The 12,889-nt window shown below is 43.5% G+C and overlaps 1 protein-coding gene across 1 annotated transcript; it reads left to right on the top strand.

The window, feature by feature from the left end:
- Nucleotides 1-329: 329 nt before the first annotated feature.
- Nucleotides 330-11,731, top strand: CLN5 (CLN5 intracellular trafficking protein). Its single transcript, XM_080658849.1, has 4 exons — nt 330-658; nt 5,162-5,327; nt 6,205-6,430; nt 8,924-11,731. Exons 1-4 carry the CDS (start codon nt 504-506, stop codon nt 9,433-9,435), a joined length of 1,059 nt encoding a protein of 352 aa, XP_080514975.1. The 5' UTR covers nt 330-503; the 3' UTR covers nt 9,436-11,731.
- Nucleotides 11,732-12,889: the final 1,158 nt, after the last annotated feature.

The following is a 12,889-nucleotide window of genomic DNA, read 5'->3' as shown; positions in this document are numbered from 1 at the left end:
GTCTGGGCCTGTGGGACAGGGCAGAAAGGAGCCCAAAGCTGGATTTGCTTATTCCTCTGGTTAGGTTTTCACAGTGTGGTTGTTGTTGGGAGGCGGGGTTCAGAAGAAGCTCCAAAGAAAAGGTGATCTTTAAACTGAGAAGTTAAGTCAGAAGACCCAACACATCCAATGCCTTCCCCCAACCTAACCCCCCATCCCACCCCGCCCCCAGCACCCAGTGGGTTTAGAAAGAATAGAGCCCAAGACCCGATGGGCACTGGAGGAAGGGGGACTGGGCCGCGGGAGACCCGCCCCCAGGCTCAGGAAGGCTTCCTGTGCCGGGTGAGTCTGGGGTCAGGGCAGAGGGCAGAGGGCAGAAGGCAGAAGGCAGAGGGCAGAACGCGCAGGCCGGCGACCGAGTCACCAGTTTCCACGGGGCGGCGGTGTGGCTCCGCGCATGCTCAGCTCGCGGTCCGCCACAGTCGCCGTGCTCCGGAGGAGCCTGAAGCACCGGGAGCCGTCACATGGCGCAGACAGGGGACACCAGCCTGGGGACCCGGGGGCAGCGACGCGCGGGCGCGGCCCTGGGGCGCGCGCCTTGGTTCTGGGCCTTGGCGCTGCTCGGGCAGGCGGCAGCCGCGGGCGCGTCCTCCAGGCGCCAGTGGCCTGTGCCCTACAGGTGTGCGGGCGCGCGCGGGGCGGCGGGCGCGCGCGGGGCGGCGGGCGCGCGCGGGGCGGCGGGCGCGCGCGGGGCGGCGGGCGCGCGCGGGGCGGCGGGCGCGCGCGGGGCGGCGGGCGCGCGCGGGGCGGCGGGCGCGCGCGGGGCGGCGGCCCAGGCGTGGGAAGGGGGACCAGCACCTGCGCGCGGGCCATGGTGTCCAGGTCACGCGGCCGTGTGGAAGGAAGTTGGGAGCGCAGGAGTGGCCTCTGCCTGTTGCATGCCGCCCTGAGGCCTTTCTCTTAGGGACACTTGAGTCAGTGAGGAGGGGACAGACCCAGGGCTGACCTGAATTATGTAAGAAAAGGGAAGTAAAGCTACTTTATCGCGTCACTTTTAGACTCTTTGAACAGTGGGAAGACTTTCAGTTTCACATTTATTACGTTATACCATCATTAGTTATCGTGAGTGCATAACCTTTGGCAGACTTTACAGCAGGATCAACTCGTCTTGGTTCGCCAGGACTTCGCGTTTTTTAGCACTGAAAGTCCGATGTCCCGGGAAGTCCCGCTTCCGGGGCCCTGGGCAAACCAGGAAGGCGGGTGACACTTCCTTTGCCCACTGTCTTAAGCCTGGAGGTAGGACGCTGGTCACAAGTCAAGCGCGGAGGCCGCAAAACTGAGGCGGAATCCAGCCTTTGACCTAGAAGGGTATTTACTTGGCCCGATACTGACAGGTGGCTAAACAGAGAAAGAAAACATGGTGTCACATGGGGTGCGGGAGAGGCCAGCAGCTTTGAAAACGCATAAAAACTAGCTCAGCCGGTGCGGCTCAGTGGTGAGCATGGACATCACGGTTCCACTCAGGTCAGGGCGCAGGCCGGGTCTCACCCCGTGGGCGGTGCAGGAGGCAGCCAGGCAATGATTCTCTCTCATCACTGATGTTTCAGTCTCGCTCCCTCTCCCTTCCTCTCTGATATCAATTAAAAAAATCATACCATATATATATATGTAAAGAAAACACAACTATTTTAGATGACAAAGTAGTGAGTGGGGCGGCAGGATAACTAATGGTTGGGAGTGAGTTTCGGATTCCAACTGATCAAGTCCGGCACCATCGTGACTAGCTGTGTGACCTTGGGAAAGTTGCTCAGTATCTCTGTGCCCACCTGTCCTCCATCAGAAAGTGGGATAGTAGTAGCACTACCTTAGTTCTGTTGGGAGGATTAAATCTAGTAGATGTCAGCTGTCGTCAAACCTGGATATTAGTGTATTTTGCTCACTGAGTGGTTTTCACCAGTTCTTGTTTTGCTTGATATACATGAAAAGAGAAGTTTGGGGTTGATGCTGGTGTTTTGGGAAATGTTAATAAAATGTTCATAAGAAGTAAAAATTAAATCCTATCTAATAAAAGAGTAATATGCAAATTGACCCTCACCCCAAGACACAAGATGACTGCCCCCATGTGATCAAAGATGGCTGCCCCCATGTGGACACAGGATGGCTGCCACAAGATGGCCAGCAGGGGAGGGCAGTTGTGGGAAGTTAGGGGTGACTGGGCCAGCAAGGGAGGGCAGTTGTGGGAAGTTAGGGGTGACTGGGCCAGCAGGGGAGGGCAGTTGTGGGAAGTTAGGGGTGACTGGGCCAGCAGGGGAAGGCAGTTGGGGGAGATCAGGCCTGCAGGAGAGGGCAGTTGGGGGGAACCAGGCCTGCAGGGGAGGGAAGTTGGGGGGGGGGGACAAGGCCAGCAGTGGAGGACAGTTGGGAGGGACCAGGCCTGCAGGGGAGGGCAGTTGGGGGGTACCCAGGCCTTCACAGGAGGGCAGTTAGGGGTGACTGGGCCAGCAGAGGAGGGCAGTCGGGGGGATCAAGCCTGCAGGGGAGGGTAGTTGGGCGGAGACCAGGCCTGCAGGGGAGGGCAGTTGTGGGTGATCAGGCCAGCAGGTAGGGCAGTTGGGGGGTACCCAGGCCTTCAGGGGAGGGCAGTTAGGGGTGACTGGGCCAGCAGAGGAGGGCAGTTGGGGGGGATCAGGCCTGCAGGGGAGGGCAGTTGGGAGGGACCCAGGCCTGCAGGGGAGGGCAGTTGGGGGAGACCAGGCCTGCAGGGGAGGGCAGTCAGGGGTGACCGGGCCAGCAGAGGAGGGCAGTTGAGGGAGACCAGGCCAGCAGGCGAGGGCAGTTGGGGGGAACCAGGCCTGCAGTGGAGGGCAGTTGGGGGCCAGCAGTCCTGGATTGTGAGAGAGATGTCCGACCGCCTGTTTAGGCTCGATCCCACTGGGCCTAAACAGGCGGTCGGACATCCCTCAAGGGGTCCCAGATTGGAGAGGGTGCAGGCTGGGCTGAGGGACACCCTCCCCCCCATGCATGAATTTCGTGCACCGGGCCTCTAGTATTCAATAAAACAAGGAGGAAAGTGTAAATACAAAACTACTTGATTTAAGGGCAGGGTATTGAGTGTGACTTCTTATGTTTGTTTAACAGTTTCAAATATTAAGTATATGTTGCTATCTGATAACCTCACCTGTATATAAGAAAATTTATTAAGTGTGAACTTAAATTATGCTTTTGAAATTACATTAAATGTAAAATAGATTTGGCAGTGGGCAGGTGAAACATACATTATTAAACATTTGTTTAAACCAGGTAAACACCTATCAAACAGGTGAGTATACCTGAATCTGGTAAATGTTCCTGAGGGTTGTTACTATTTTTGGCTAACATCTAGATTTCAATTAAAATAAGAGTTTTTGTTGATGTGCTAGGATTGTAAAACAGTAGCTCTAGCTGGAACCTCAGGGATCTAGTATTCTTAGAGCACAGATATAGGTAGCTTCTTTCTCTTTCATCTTTTCTCCCCGTGTCTAATATGGGTGGTGACCAGTAAATATTGAGCTGAATTCAGCTGTAGTCCTATCGCCATGGCCTTCTCATGCCACTTTCTTGTTGCATTATTGAAATAACCTCCTAAAACTGACCTCTCAGCCTTAATTTGGACTTCTACCTTCTAATTTATAAAATAACGTTTATCTTATAGCAAAATCAGTCATATCAGATCTGGTACTTAAAATCCTTTATGCTGACTCCTCGGCCCAACCCTTGCAGTGGTAGGACTCCGGGGGTTCAGCTGCCGCCCTCTCCTCTCACCACTCCTGACTGGAAGCCTAAAGGCATGTCTCAATTACCTACCAGAGACTCTTCCAGTGTGTTGTGCTTATCTTATAATACTTAGTGTTTTCGCTCCCTTTCTGTCCTAATCTTCCAAAGTATCTTAAAAACCTAGGCCAGATCTTCATCTCTCTTTTTGACCTCCTCACGCCCACCTGACCCATACAGGTGAAAATGATTTCTTCCTCTTTTGTGTCCATAGGACTTTGTATATTTCTTTGGTCTAGCACCTACTACACTGTGCTTCATTGTTTAATGTCTTCCCAGCCCCGACCCAAAGTGCCTCGAGAAAGGGAACGATGTTATAATTTTTACTAGAGGCCCGGTGCACGAAATTCTTGCACGGGAAGAGGGGGTGGGGGTGTCCCTCAGCCCAGCCTACACCCTTTCCTTCTGGGATTCCTTGAGGGATGTCCGACTGCAATCCAGGACTGCTGGCTCCCAACCGCTCGCCTGCCTGCCTGCCTGCCAGATTGCCCCTAATCGCTTCTGCCTGCCAGCCTGATCACCCCCTAACCACTCCCCTGCCAGCTTGATCGACGACTAACTGCTCCCCTGCTGGCCCGATTGCCCCTAACTGCCTTCCTCTGCCGGCCTGGTGACCCTTAACTGCCCTCCCCTGATGGCCTGGTCACCCCTAACTTCCCTCCACTGCAGGCCTGGTTCCCCCCAACTGCCCTCCCCTGCAGGCCTGGTCGCCCCCAACTGCCCTCCCCTGCTGGCCTGATCGCCCACAACTGCCCTCCCCTGCCTGCCATCTTGTGGCGGCCTTCTTGTGTCCACATGGGGACGGCCATCTTGTGTGTTGGAGTGATGGTCAATTTGCATATTACCTCTTTATTATATAGTATTTCCCTCCTTCCTAGTATAGTGTCCTATATATATTAGGTCCTCAATAAATATTGGTTTAAGGAATATTACGGTAGTAAATTCTTAAGAAAATAGTAAACATATTCTATTTAATCATAATTATCTCTGAATAATCTTAGTACTTAGCATATGGATCGTTTGGGAAATTAAATATTGTTTGAAAACTATTTCTTTAGTCAGTAAATGTATGTCTTCTAAATAATATCTAGAGCTATAAACACTTTAAGGTATGGTCCCCATCTTCACAATTCTCCCAATAGGAGCAGGAAACAGAGAAGCATGCTATTATCAAAGTGTTTTTAATATACCTTTTGCTGTAAAAGACATCATTGGAGTTTGTTCACAGGATAAATAAAATGTATATTTATATGCTATGGGCTCAGCTTTAAATGTTTCCTCTAAAAATGTTATTGACAGTGAAGTTAAAATTTGGATTTTAAAATGTGCAAGAAGAAGCATCCTAAGTTGATGGTTTCTTTTTCTTTATTAGACGCTTTTCCTTCCGTCCAGCACCAGATCCTTACTGTCAAGCTAAATACACTTTCTGTCCAACTGGCTCCCCTACCCCAGTTATGAAGGGTGATGATGTCATTGAAGTCTTTCGGTTACAAGCCCCAGTATGGGAATTTAAATATGGAGACCTCCTGGGACACTTGGTAAGGATGTATCTTGACCTTACAAGTTTAATTAATTAAATGATGTCCTTATTAAGTGGATTTGAGGAAATATTTTAGATTATGTTTATTGTTTTTGCTCTGAGTGTATTTAAAATGAGTAGTCAAGCCCGGCCAGCGTGCGTCAGTGGTTGGGCATCGACCTATGAACCAGGAGGTCAGGGTTCAATGCCCAGTCAGGGTACATGCCTGGGTTGCAAGCTCGATCCTCAGTAGGGAGCGTGCAGGAGGCAGCCAGTCAATAATTCTCTCATCATTGATGTTTCTATCTCTCCCTCTCCCTTCCTCTCTGAAATCAAATAAAATATTTTTTTAAAAATGAGTAATCAAAAAAACCCAACACTATCAGGTTTTGTGATCCTGACAATAACAAATGCAGTTGCTCTCATCCCTTTTAATATTCTGAATTCGAACTCAATCCTGTAAAAGTAGGAAGGGAGGAGGCCCAGAGGAAGGGGCAAAGCAGTCAGGAAACACTTCATTTTCAGGTCCTGTTGAATGTACTTTTCCTGGGTTAGTCCACCATTTGAGTGTCTCAGCCCCTGTGAGGTACATAGAGTTCCTTCCCGAGACTGTGGCATGGGGGCTTCTCACACTCATTCTAAGCTGTAAGGAAATTAGGAACGTGTCCACATAGCATACATTCTCCCTATCTAAGGTGAGCTGCAGTGGCCAGAGTGGACGAGGGCCTGGAATTTGAGGAGCTACAGAGTGGACAGAGTAGCAACATGGAAGAAGGAACAGCGAAACAGTTCTGCTTGACTTGCATTTGTGGTGTATCTATCACATTTGCTCCTTCTGGTTCCTGGACCAGTGGTTGCTTCACAAATACTTTTATGCTTGTGTGATCTTTACACAGAAAATTATGCACGATGCCATTGGATTCAAGAGTACTTTTACTGGCAAGAACTACACAATGGAATGGTATGAACTTTTCCAACTTGGAAACTGCACATTTCCCCATCTCCGACCTGAAATGAATGCCCCGTTCTGGTGTAATCAAGGAGCTGCCTGCTTTTTTGAAGGAATTGATGATGGTCACTGGAAGGAAAATGGGACGTTAGTTCAAGTAGCAACCATATCAGGTAAGTTAAAAAAAGACGGCATTATTTGATGACTGCATCAATATCTAACTGATTGAAACTTATTCATTGAGGCATTTCAGTAATATCTTACTTTATAGAGGTTAATTTATAAAATGTACTTTTGGAACCACTAACCTTTGACCCAAGCTATTACGCATGCAAAACTTCAACTCTAAGTGATGAGTAGCTTATCTCCTTTATGCCCATGGTAAAAATAAATGACATGATAAAACACTTTGCACAATTTAATTGGACTTCTTAAATGCATAAAATGCCTGAAAAAAATAATTCATTAAAGGACCTGTTAACTGTATCTGGGAAGAGGCTTTTAGTGATGATACATTAAAATAATAATAACCACCACTCATGTTCTGAGTACTTTACATATATCACAGCATTTATAATCACAGAAGCTCCCTGGGATAGTTGCTATTATTTTTCCCACTTTACAGATAGGGAAACCGAGTCACAATGAGATAAAAGTCCCACAACTAAGGACGTGGGACTGCAAACTTGGCAGTCAGCCTTATTAACTCTTTTATTAACTACTTTGTACATTGCCTCCTAAAACATATGATCTCACACAGTTGAGGCCTCTTGAGCAATTTAAATATTTTATCTCTGAGATTTCTGTTCTCTTGCATGTATTTGAAAGTTGTTGAAACAGTTGGAATGTTGCTGCGTGTGTGTTGCATTTAGTTGGTGATAAAGAAAGGAGTTCAGCACAACTTGTATGGGAAACTGGTCACCTTTTATCTTGTTGACTCATTGCTTCGTGTGTAGAATGAGGATGAGGCTTTTAGAGGTAGGGAGCTTGCCTATATCAGTTATAGAACTCTAAATTATAAATTGTTGTTCTCCACAAAAGTGGAAATAACAAAACCACTGTTTGTTATAAGAACTATTCAATGAACCACAGGACTTGAGGAAATTATCATGCTTTCCGCTTGTACAGCTCTTTACAGAGCATTTTGGATTGTGTTCAGTGGGGAGGATAAGACACTCTGTTTACAAATAAGGAATTAAGGTTCAGCCAGGTGGCATGACTTACCTGTCTTTTAAGGTCACAGAGCTTAATGTAGAACCAGGAATAGAATTAGTGTCTCTTACATGTCATCTGGGGATATTTTAACTATATGCCGGGCTGTTTTCTACTTTCTAATTGCTACAAACCATCCCAATAATATAAAAGTCTGTTTCTTTTTTAACAGTGTTCGTTCTAATAAATAGCTACTCTTTCTTTCATTCTAGGCCAGTTCACATCTCTCCTTTCTCATTTCCTCCCACCTCATTATCTGAAAATTCTTCCTCCTGACATAAATATATGATCATATGAACAAGAGATCACTATTTCTGGAAAATACTTTGTAATATGACAGTATTTAAGTCTTTTAAGTTATCCATCTGTTTTGTGATTAATCCTAATCCTAGCCTTTTCTCATGTTACAAAACAGTGTTTCAAAGCATTCTTATCTCTTAATCACAGCACTGGCTTTTCAAAGTTTGAGAACACTAAGAACAGTATCTCCAGTTTTAAGAAAACAGGTTTTATATTACTCCACAATTTTAACTCTATAAAATTGATAAAACAGCCACTCTATTTTATAGCATGAAGTACTATTTTACAGACTCAAGTTGGAGTAATGTAAGAAGCATCCATAGTGACAGAGTGAAATGTTGGGGCCAGGCTCTTTTAGGCATTATAAATGCCAAGATGCTTGTAAACATGCAGAGTATAGTGTTTTGTTACCATTAAGAGGCTCTTGTGCTCTGGCACAAGGTGGTAGGAGAGACTGTTAGCCATCCAGGAGTCCATATAGTCTAAACTTGGCCAAAAACATTTCCAGTTTTAGGTGATTTATTGGAAGAATTAGTGTGGTGGGTAGGAAGGCTATAAGCAGAATCTCAAGAGCTGCAAGTACAGGAAGAAAGGGAAATACCAATTGTTCTAGGTGGGTGGGGTACAGTGCGTCCTCTATCACATTGGAAGGCCAGTCTTCCCTAGCTATTCCTCAGGAGCCATTCAGCCTGCACGCATGCCATGCTTTGTGACAGAGCTCCGCATCTCACCCTCCTCAGTTCTTCTTGTACTCTTTACCCCTTTCACTCTTTCCTCTTACACAATGTCCTCTGCTTTCTTTTTCTCTTTTGCCTCTGAATACAAGGTTTGTTGAGAGGGGTAAAGAAAGACAGCTTCTATATGTGTATAGTTTTGCTTTTGATTATAGCTTAAATGACTATAAAATTAGTATATGTAAAACTCATCTTTATACAGCCTATCATATCTAATGTTTACAATTAAGAAATATCTAGTGCCTTGAACATGGAATAAAAACTGGCTGAGCTTGGATTCCTATTGTGAGATGCAGGTTTGGAAATTCAAAAAACTATTGTTTATGTATGTACATCTATAGCCTTAATCTGGTTAGAACATTTGACTTAAAATTAACATGATTAATTTTGATATTCACATAGTGATTTTTTTCCCACTAGGAAACATGTTTAACAAAATGGCACAGTGGGTAAAACAGGACAATGAAACAGGGATTTATTATGAGACATGGACTGTCCAAGCCAGCCCAGAAAAAGGGGCGGAGACATGGTTTGAATCCTATGACTGTTCCAAATTCGTGTTAAGGACATATAAGAAGTTGGCTGAACTTGGAGCAGAGTTCAAGAAGATAGAAACCAACTACACAAGAATATTTCTTTACAGTGGAGAACCTACTTTTTTGGGAAATGAAACATCTGTTTTTGGGCCAACTGGAAATGAGACTCTTGCTTTAGCCATAAAAAGGTTTTATTACCCCTTCAAACCACATTTGTCAACTAAAGAATTTCTCTTGAATCTCTTGAAAATTTTTGATGCAGTGATTATACACAGACAGTTCTATTTGTTTTATAATTTTGAATATTGGTTTTTACCTATGAAATTTCCTTTTATTAAAATAACATATGAAGAAATTCCTTTACCTAACAGAAACAACACAATCTCTGGTTTATAAAATCTTTATTCTACTGATTTGTATCGTTCTACCACTAGCATATCAGTTTTTCATGGAATTGTTTTACATTTGTGTATTTTTTTAGGCCTTTCTTCCTTGGGGCAGAAAGGTAAAATGCACAGGGGCAGAATTGCTGCATAATAGTATCTCAGGAATTTTTTTTGGAAAGAAGCTGAAACTCTAATAGTGTTGGCCAAAGTGAGCACATTACATGATCTTGATTTCAATCTATGAACCCTTTATTAATATGGAGAATTACAGTTTATATCAGCTACATCGGCTCTTTAGACCCAACATTTTAAAATCATGAATACAGTGTACCAAGATTTTAAAATTAGCCCCAGTGACATTTTCATGGTAGGAGCTATTTTCTGGGATGGTAGTTACCCTTTTACACTTAAGTACTCTTTGGTAGTTTAGACTGACTTTACAGCTCTTGCAGCTTTTGGAACTGCTCTGTTAGTTTGATTTTGTTCCATCCACTTAAATCTCAAGACTAATATGGACACCATATGTAGAGTGGGTGTGGTTCCAGATGAAAAAGAGCACAAGTGTTTGGCTAGTATTTTAGAACTAGCTAGTAACTGGCATTGTGTGATATAAGCAACTTAATACCTTTGAACCTTAGTTTCCTTAGCTCTAAAATGATTCATCTGTCAGGATTGTGGTAAAGATTGAACCCATGTATGTTGGGCATAGTAAGATCACAATAAATGGTAGCTATAAAGATTAATCAAAGAATGAAGTGCCACCCTTGATCTTGCCTAATGAAACGAATGGGCATTACTGACTGCAGACATGTCTGGGTGATAGGTGCCCTGACTCCTTCACTGCCACATGTAGCCCTCCCTCTGCCCACCGAAGCCGCCAGCTCGGAGGAAGAGGTAAACTTCTCATCAAGATGACAGGTTTTTGGCAGGGGTTTCCAAGTAGCTGTACTTCCAATTAGGGCCATCAAACAAGGTTACAGGGTCCTTTAAGTGTCTGATGATCAGCTGAACACATTGTCTCTATTCATGGAAAGAACACCAGTCAGTAAGATGATGAAGCAAGAATCAGAGAAAAAAACTCTGTGTTTGGTATTTAATGTACCAATCCTATTTCGTTTCTATCAACATTTGAGTGCTTCCTGAGAGGTTAGTACATGATCACTGAGTTCTCATAAAAAGCCTAAGCCTGGATATTATTTACCTGGTCCACACGAGTAAATGGGCCTTAGAAAGCTTAAGTGACCTTTTCATTGCTACCCAGCGAGCGCTGAGCCACGTTTGAACCAAGTTCTACTGACTGAACGAGATGCACTCTCAAGCAAGCTTTGTCAGTGCTGGTGTGTCCTCCGACCAGTGCCTGCATCCTGTTACTAATACCAGACGTTGGCCCTTAGGAGAGAAGTACAGATACTGATAGGAAGCATTTAGAAACTTCGAAAGCAACTTGTTGGAGTAATTTTGTTTCTGGTGACTCTAATTTTTTAAAAATAGGGCTTGTATTTTATGTCATTTTATAATTAATTTGTCTAGGAATTCACTTTTATTTTTCAAATTATAGGCACTATATGATAGTCTGAAAATAAACACCCAGCCATTTACTACAGATAGCTTGAGAAACTGCACTGCTATGTCTACTGCAGAGCCTTACTCAAGTACATAGGGAGAACTTGGATCTTTGCATTATCTCTTTCTAGGAGCTACAACTGGATAAGGCCAACTTTTACTGGGTTCTTAGGAAAGTTGTTCCAGGAAAACAGTAGTTTAGATTTACAGAGTTGCATTGGGATAACAAGCAAACTCCTGTGCCAAGTTTGTGTTAGCTGTGCACCACAGAATTTGGTTCCATAGCAAAGATGAATGAGGACATCTGTACATGGAACTTGAATTTTTAAGCAAGATTCTAACAATTACGTTAAAAAAGCATTCAAGATTTTTAATTGTTCCTAAGAATACTAATAAATGAAGAAATTCTGTGAAAGCAGACTGAGGTGACTAGCACAAAAAGCTTAACATTAATATACTAGTAAGTATTTTTTAAGAATTTTCTAAACCTGTCAACTGTCCTTAAAAGATGAAGTAGGGCTTTGCAATAGAGATGATTCAAGAATGTTTTCAAAATGGGAGTGGGTCCACACAGGAATTTGCCAATTAAATGCAGACCTTTGAAATACTGTATAACTTCAGTGTAATTGCTACTTTTCTGTTAAGTTGTAAATTGATAAAATTTCCTCTGTTTCTTAAGAGAAACCATTTGTTGAAGTTTGAATTATATAAGGGCTTTACAATAAATATACCCTCACTTATTAATTCTGGCTCAGTATTAAGATAAGTATACCCACAAACTGGCATAAATATATTTTTATAGTTAGAGGAATATAGTCAAAAGGTGAAAATAATTACTGAACTCTAAGTATTTGAAACCTTCAATCAAAATTGGCTCTTTAGAAACCAGAAAAAACAATATTAGGAAATTTATCCAGTTTTATGATTTGCTCTGGTGGCATTTGATGAATTCTCTGGGACTGCAGTTCCTTTAAGGTGATGACTTTACTTTTTTAAAGAAACTGTTGGCATGTTACACAAAGAGCTCCAAAACCACACGTTTGTTTTTTTTTCCCCCATTTCACAGCCAAACGATGGCCATTTTGTTTCCAGCATCTTCCTCACATTTACCCTATTGTCCAAGTAGCTTCCTGCTCCTTAAACTTTCTACATTTTCTCTCCCCTATTTAAAACAAGAGAGGATATTACATATTCTTTTACTGGACTGATTATTCTAAGCATAAGCTCTTAATTCACTTTGAGGAAAAAGGCTTTGTGTCCTTTTATACATGTCATATATGGCCCTTTTTAAAGGAAAGTTGGGTGTGAGCAAACAGGTAAAACTTCTCTGGCTGCTTGGTAGTATTAAAACAAGCCCCACAGTTTGCAGGTTGGTGCAGCTGCTCTGGAAAAGTGTGTCCTCAAAAAATTAAAAATAGGACCTCTTACAACCCAGCAATTCCACTTCTGGGTATATATCCGAAGAATCGCAAAACACTAATTTGAAAAGATATACACACCCTTATGTTCATTGCATTATTTACAATAGGCAAGATATCGAAGCAATGTAAGTGCCCATCAATAGACAAGTGGATAAAAAAGTGGTGGTATGCTATGCAATGGAATATTACTCGGCTATAAAAAAGAATGAAATCTTACTGTTTGTGACATGGATGGACTTAGAGGACATTATGCGAAGTAAAATAAGTCAGAGAAAGACAAATACCATATCATTTCACTTATATGTGGAATTTCAAGAAAAAACTAAACAAAACAGTAACAGACTGACAGTTATAGAGAACAAACTGAGGGTTGCCAGGTGGGAGTGGGGTTAGAGGACTGGGTGAAAAAGTAAAGGGATTAACAAGTACAAATTGGTAGTCATACTGTAAAGTACAGCATAGTGAATACAGTCAGTAATT

This window comes from Plecotus auritus (assembly GCF_963455305.1).
Source record: "Plecotus auritus genome assembly, chromosome: 3".
NCBI lineage: Eukaryota > Metazoa > Chordata > Mammalia > Chiroptera > Vespertilionidae > Plecotus > Plecotus auritus.
Note: the sequence above shows the minus strand (reverse complement) of the source record. Positions and strands in the feature narration are given on the sequence as shown.